Source organism: Labrus bergylta, chromosome 4 (genome assembly GCF_963930695.1).
Source record: "Labrus bergylta chromosome 4, fLabBer1.1, whole genome shotgun sequence".
NCBI classification, from domain to species: Eukaryota; Metazoa; Chordata; class Actinopteri; order Labriformes; family Labridae; genus Labrus; species Labrus bergylta.
The window spans coordinates 5538309-5545808 of record NC_089198.1 but is presented as its reverse complement, the minus strand read 5'-3'; the positions used below and the strand labels follow the sequence as shown (position 1 = coordinate 5545808).

General features: G+C 40.9%; 1 protein-coding gene across 1 annotated transcript in view; it reads right to left on the bottom strand.

Annotated features, from left to right (window-relative positions):
* Nucleotides 1-7500, bottom strand: part of LOC136178932 (NLR family CARD domain-containing protein 3-like) — a 31034-nt gene that overhangs the window by 7927 nt on the left and 15607 nt on the right. Inside the window, exon 4 of the mRNA XM_065953380.1 lies at nt 2103-2276. Within this exon, the coding sequence (XP_065809452.1) occupies nt 2103-2276 (174 nt within the window). The remainder of the gene's footprint in view (nt 1-2102; nt 2277-7500) is intronic.

Here is a 7500-nt window from a genome sequence, read left to right as displayed (position 1 = left end):
TTCTAATGCTCATAACTCATACTCTCGGATTGATTATCTATTTTATCACAATCTATGGTGGAGAATGTGATTGACAGCAATATACATAATATGATTATTTCAGACCACACCCCCTTATCTGCTCTCCTCTCTCTTTCTGTAAGTAACCAGAAAAGTAAGCAGTGAAGATTTAACAATTCTTTACTTAAAGACAAAGAGTTTGTGTCCTTGATAAATGAGATAAACGAGTATATGTAGCAGAACAAGATGCAGACGAACTGACAAACTCTGTACTCTGCACTCGTTAAGGTTCATCACAGATTAAACCTGCTCACATGAATATGTTGAACAAACACACAGAGTGTCTTTGATGTAAACAGTCATCTTCAGGTATTTCACTGTCAGGCATCAAATGTTTCCAAACCAACAGACTTGAATTGATCCTTCAGCGTTGATCACTGCAGTCTGATCAGCTCCGTGTGGAGTTCAACTTCTTTAACTAAGTAAACTCAGTTAAACCACTTTTGATATGAGTCTGGCAGTCCGTTCTTCTACGTGTCCGCACTATCGTGATCTAACTCTGTCACTGACTTTTTATGCACCATGAATCTGTGCCATCTCCGTGCGCAATTCAAGGAAGAATTTTAGCGCTGCTCCGGGGTTAAACCAGCAGACCTCTGTATGATCGGACAGCCTGTGTGTGTTATATTGTTTTCAGATAAGAATGAAATGTTCAGTAATAGTTATATTTTTACAGTCTGATTAAAGCTGGTGATAAAGGCACAACAGCAGGCTACTGCATTTAGAAGTGATGTCACGCTGAAACTTTTAGGTGATCAACACAACACGCTCACCTCTGGGTGACCTAAAAATGAACCATCTGTAAATAAAATCAGTTAATATTCATTTTAATTTACTGTTTTTACAATAACCAGAGGTAAAATAAGTCTATCATCAGGCTCAACGCCGGTGTCCACAAACTACACTGGATGTGAGGAGACGGTCTGGGCCGTTACGCAGGACAGAGAGGATTGTTTTTTATTTGCACGAGCTGCTCTTTGTGGCTCACTCCATAGGAAGCTTTGTTATCATTAGTAAAACTTTTGTTTTACATCAGTGAAGACAGGAGAAACTGGTAAGAAGTGTGGACAGAACTGAAGACCGTCATGATGAGCGTGCAGTGCAGCGGAGTGTCTGTCGTTAAGTCCCGTAGCTTTGATGAAGTTCTGGCAACTTGTGAGCAAATAAAACTAAAGAAATATCGCTCCTTCGATCTCTCTTGAAAACCTGCATTCTGTGTCACCTCTCTCAGGTGTTCAGCCTGTTTTCTGATGTGATGTATTACCAGAGTAATGCAGGAGCTCGGCCACTCGTCTTTTTTATGATTCTCCCTGCTGAGAAAATAGTTCAAAGTGCCCCGTTTAATTAATTTTAGTATCATGATATCAACCTTTACGTTGCTCATTATAGGTTTTAAAACAATTCAGGGAAAATAACTATCACAAAAATGTAATTTATAAAAAATAAAAAAATATTTTTCAATACATTTCCTCCTTCTTCCCAAAACGTCTCACGGGCCAGATGAAACCTGCTGTCGGGCCGTATGTTTAACATCCCTGCCCTAAGATAAGAGTTAGCCCTAACCCTAACCCAAAAAAAAAAGACGATCGTCTGCAACGAAAAGTGAACTAAGTAAACATCTGTAATATTTATTTTAGTTATAGAGAAGACATTCAATCAAAGAGTCTTCAATTTCCTTTGACAGTTTCAGAATCTCAGTGTCACAAACATCTCAGACAAAACAAGTGTTTGACTTTATTTTTATGTCTGATGGTTGAAATTGGAATGACTGTTTTTCTTTGTTTAATTATTCATAATTTATCTAAAAATCAGCTGTTCAGGTGGTAAAGAGTGAAATATACAACAAGTTATTTGTTTTATATATATAGGTTTAAAATGTAAGGCTTTAAATTGCTACCACTCTGTGGATAAAACCACAGAAGAAGAAAATGGACTTCAGCATTAAGATCCTCAGTGTGGATCATTTGATTATCAGCCTGAAGTCTACAGTTTAGTTTCACATCATATGAATCTGAACAGAGAAATTAAACCTGTTGTCTTACCTCAGAGTCTCCAGTCTACAGTTTGGACTCTGCAGTCCAGAACAAAGCAGCTTCACTCCTGAATCCTGCAGCTTGTTGTCACCCAGGTCCAGCTCTCTCAGATGGGAGGGGTTGGACTTCAGAGCTGAGGCCACGACTTCACAGTGAGTCTCTGACAGTCCACAGTTAGAAAACCTGTCATGACATTAATGGCACATAATATGTTATTTAAAGGAATGTCTTAATATTTTGACAAATTGTGTTCAATCACATCAGAGGTTCAGCTGATCTGAACTCACTTTAGTTAACAAACATTTCCATCACTTGTAAATGTGTGTGTGTGTGTGTGTGTGTGTGTGTGTGTGTGTGTGTGTCTCTGTGTGTGTGTGTGTGTGTGTGTGTGTGTGTGTGTGTGTGTGTGTGTGTGTGTCTCTGTGTGTGTGTGTCTGTGTGTGTGTGTGTGTCTGTGTGTGTGTGTGTGTGTGTGTCTCTGTGTGTGTGTGTGTGTGTGTGTATTGTCAGACACACTCCGCTGATGTCATGCACACAGCTCTGTGGCGTGAACGTTTGTCTCTGTCGCTGATTGTCACTGCGTTGTTGTTAAGAAAACAATAAAACAACACAGAGCTTGAGGCCCAGCTGTCTCTGTCTGAACTCTACTCTGCTGTCATGAGTCTGCAGAATGGAAAAGCTCCAGGTATTGATGGCCTTCCTGTTGACTTTTATAAAGTGTTTTGGAGTGTGCTGGGAGAGGATCTCCTGGAGGTTTTAAGAGACAGTTTGGAGAGGGGTCGTCTGCCTCTGAGCTGCAGGAGAGCAGTCATCACTCTGCTGCCTAAGAAAGGCGACCTTCAGGATCTAAAGAACTGGAGACCAGTGTCATTACTTTGCACAGACTACAAAATCCTGTCTAAGATAAGGCGAGCGCCGTGGTGGAAAACGGAGTGATCATAAATGGGGCTTTCGTTCCCGTGTCTTCTCTGTCTCTGCCTTCTAGGAAGGTCGTTTTGTCAAATTGTCTGCCGTTTATTAATGATGACTTTCTGCAAAGGGAGTTATCAAGACACGGGAAAATAGTCTCTCCTATTAAGAAGCTGCCTTCAGGCTGTAAAGCCCCGCAGCTCAGTCACGTGGTCTCTCACAGACGTCAGGTCTATAAGATCTTAAATAAAAGAAATGTGGAGCTTAATCTTGTTTTCAACCTGAGAGTACAAGACTTTGATTATGTGATTTATGTCACTTCTGAAAACATGAAATGTCTTCACTGTAAAAGGGAGGGGCATCTGATCAGAGCATGTCCATACAAAGATGAAGCTGAGGGATCCAGTGCAGGTGGGAGACGGACAGGTGAGGAGACACAGAGTGGAGGAGGAGAGGAGACACAGAGTGGAGGAGGTGAGGAGACACAGAGTGGAGGAGGTAAGGAGCAGACAGGTGAGGAGACACAGAGTGGAGGAGGAGAGGAGACACAGAGTGGAGGAGGTGAGGAGACACAGAGTGGAGGAGGTAGGGAGCAGACAGGTGAGGAGACACAGAGTGGAGGAGGAGAGGAGACACAGAGTGGAGGAGGTGAGGAGACACAGAGTGGAGAAGGTGAGGAGACACAGAGTGGAGGAGGAGAGGAGACACAGAGTGGAGGAGGAGAGGAGACACAGAGTGGAGGAGGTAAGGAGCAGACAGTTACTAGGCGGAGTGAAAACCCACAAATTGAAGGCATCCTGCATGTGGTGTTAAAACCACTAACACAGACAGCCACACAGAGCCAGGTGCAGCAGCTGTTGAGAGCTGCATATGATGCAGCCATGTGGGAAGCAAGACACAGAGCGTTACAATCAAAACCTAACTATTTTTTCTTTACTCCCTTTGGATGTGTTTTTTTGGGATATTCATCGGCTGCATCACTTTAGGCTTTCTGCCAGGCTTGGCTATTTTTATCCTGCACATGGTCAGTAACTGAAATAAAATGAGGGAACATTTCTGTGTCTAGCTTATAGATTTTGGCCGGTGTTAAAAGAGGTCATGGGAAACAAAAGATTAATATTTTTCTCTCCTCTGCCTTCCATAAAAGAAGCCACCAAACAAACTACAGCTGGGGGGTCTAGAGCTATGATGAGTAGGTGGGGGAAATGGCAAATGATGTATATAGATCCTGGAGTTGAATTTCAAATTGAGGGGCAGATTAAAAGGCGTGCAAAAGACGATGCAGGCTCAGAAAAAGCACAAGAACTGCCTGAAATGACCCTGTTTACTGATGGTAGTTTTCAAGGGGAAGATAAAGAAGCGGTTTGGGCATTTTTAATAAAGAATGACAATGGTGTTCTGATAGCAAAGAAATCAGGGACTTGTACAGGTACAGCACAGACAGCTGAAGTCACTGCTATTTTGGAGAGTCTTTTATATGCAACGAAAAGGAATATTACTAAGCTTAGATTAGTGACTGACAGTGATTATTGTTTAAATTAAATAACAAATGCACATACCACTGTGCCACCTGACCAAGCCTCTCAGGTTGTCACAGAGGTACACACAGGGGTTAGGGCATGTAGGTTATGAGAAGATCTGTAGATTATCAGGGAAAACCTCATTAATGTTCCTAACCTCAGAACACACACAACACAAGTGAGATCATGGTGCCAGCAATGTGCTTTGGTCGATGGGTTTAAGAAAGCCACTCCAGACGAGCTAGAGAAATGGCTTCACCTTATCCCATCACCACTGATGCAGATGTTGACACTCATGATCTCTATCTTTACATTTCACAAGCCGTGTGACTGCTCAGCTCTTCCGAGGGTAAGATTTGTGTTTGTGTTTTATTTTATTTTATTTTATTTTATTTTATTTTATTTTATTTTATTTTATTTTATTTTATTTTATTTTATTTATTATTATTATTATTATTATTATTATTATTATTATTATTTTTTATCTTTTAATTTTTAATTTTTTTATTTTTTAATTTTTTTTAATTAAAAATTTAAAAAAAATGTTGGCCTTCACTTCAATTTAGGTCGTGGCTGACCCTCTTCTTCTCCGTGACTCCACAGGGTCGAGAGGGGGAGGGGGTTAGGATGCACGACCCTGAGGAGCCAAACCAAACGATAATTGACTTGCCTGAAATTGAACGAATTGAACAGAAAGTGGAAGAGGTCAGGAGAGGGAAGAAAGGATGTTATAGAGTTAAAAAATCATGCGTTCTCTGTTCATTTTACTTATTTACTGCTGCAGTCGTTTTGTATATGGCTTTAATGGCTTATGCACAGAAAGAAACGTATTCACTGAGAAGGTGGGATGTGTAGCTCAAAACATTAGAAACCAAACAAGCCTAGAAAATTCATGTGCTACGAGATGTTCAACCAATACCCTGCACAAGCGCTTTCTCTCCTTGCAGAAGCCAAACCGACTACTCAGAGAAAAACGAGACTAAATATAGACAGCTGCTGCTACAGGAAATGGAGCTGCGAGGCTTAAACGTGACTGAGTTCAGCACCCCTCAGTTTCTGATGGGAGGGGAACTCCCCAATGTAAGTGGGGATTCCACCTGTAGGGTTTTTGAATACATAAATTCCCAACTAGAATTACTAGAAACGCGACAAATTGCAGCAAGTCATCCTATCTCTTTTTAATGTGTTCCATAGCTATAGGATAGCTGTCATTCTGACAGAATGCCTCTTGACAATTTCTGTCAAGTTTTAAAACATGGAATAATTATGTCAGATGGCATCAACGGTGAAGAGATAAACATTTTAGTCTCAAGAAAAAGTTATTTAGTATATCAGGTGTACGAGGCAATCAGAATCAGAACCCAGCAGGGAATTTCTTATGATCTCACTCATCTTTTTAGATTGAATTACTTGAATTCCAGGCGCAGTCCTCGGGCCAAGCTGCCCGAGGGTCAGAGGAGGAGGTCAATGAGGGTACGGAGGGCTCCGGACAGATACAAGAGCACCGGTGGTCAGGGGGATACTTCAATGGCCTCGGCGACCCAGGGGATTCAGAAGCGAGCCTTCCAGGAGGAGGCTGACTCGACGGTGCCAGAAACGACTTACATTTTTTTTTCTTTTTTCTTCTACCTTTCATTCTTTTTGTTTTGATTGACCGGATTTGATAAGTGTTTTTTAGTATTAATGTTTTCCGGTCTGATTTTTGATTTGTTTATGATTTTTTGATTTATAAGTTTAGTGTGTTTTATGTGTTTTTACGGAAATACAAATTCAAGAATATGCAAGAGAGGGTGTTGAAAGATCACAAAGAGTTATGCAATTGTTGAATTTGTTTTTGTTTTCTCCTTTTATTATCATTTAATTATTTCATCATTTAATACATAGGTGATAAAGTGGTTTAAGGAGCAGACAGGTGAGCAGATGGAGGTGGGGAATGGGTCTAGTGTTGATACTGAGCAACAGGCAGCAGGTAAAGGGAGGGTCTGTACTGAACCTGCTGAGGAGGAGATGGAGGAAGAAGAGTCTTCTCTTAGTACTCCTCGCTCCAAAAGAAAATCAAAGACTAGTGAAAATGTTTCACTAGAAGAAAAGAAAAGAACAACAAAGAAAGCAAAAGGAAAAACAGAAAACAAACCAAAAGAATCTGATCCAGGATCAGAGGTCAGTGCTGATGAGGACTCTCCCCATCTCACTGACAGTGAAACGTCTGAGTGCAGATACTCTCAGAGACAGAAAAACAAAAGAGACTACAGTGTAGAAAAAATTAAACTGTTTCTACACAAAAACAAAAATATGTGGGGTGTAAAAATAGAAAATGATTTAGCTGATAAAAGGCTTTTTTTTGAGTCGGCACAAGACTCTTTTCTGATCAGGAAACTTATCGACTAAGAAAGTACGTGTCCAAACTGAGACTGTGTAACAATGTTGGTGATGACGGGGATGATGATGATGATGATGATGAAAACAAAGAATTGTAGGTTATCTTTTAAAATACAGATACACTTCCCTGCTCTTGATAAAAACTTTTTAGAGGGTTTTAGGTTTTTATGGAGGAATTTTAGAACGACATGTCCTGATTTGAAGTGTTTAAGACAGTGGTGGGATTGTGGGAAGGCTGAAATCAGGGTTTTCTGTCAGCAGTACACTCTCAATGTCACACGGGACATTACCAGATCTGTAAAAGCTCTAGAGATTGATATTGTGGAACTTCAATCCTTGATAGATTCCACAGGAAATCGAGGACATATTGAAGTTCTCAAAGCTAAAAAGAAAGCCCTGACAGACCTGCTGGACACCAGAGCCCAGGGAGCCCCCGTCAGATCGAGATTCCAAAGTGTGGCTCAGATGGACGCCCCGTCCAAGTTTTTCTTTGGAATGGAAAAAAAGAATGGACAAAATAAATGTATGCATGGTCTTCGAACAGCAGCAGGACAGGAGCTGAAAGAAGCTGGAGACATCCGAAGACATGCTGTGGACTT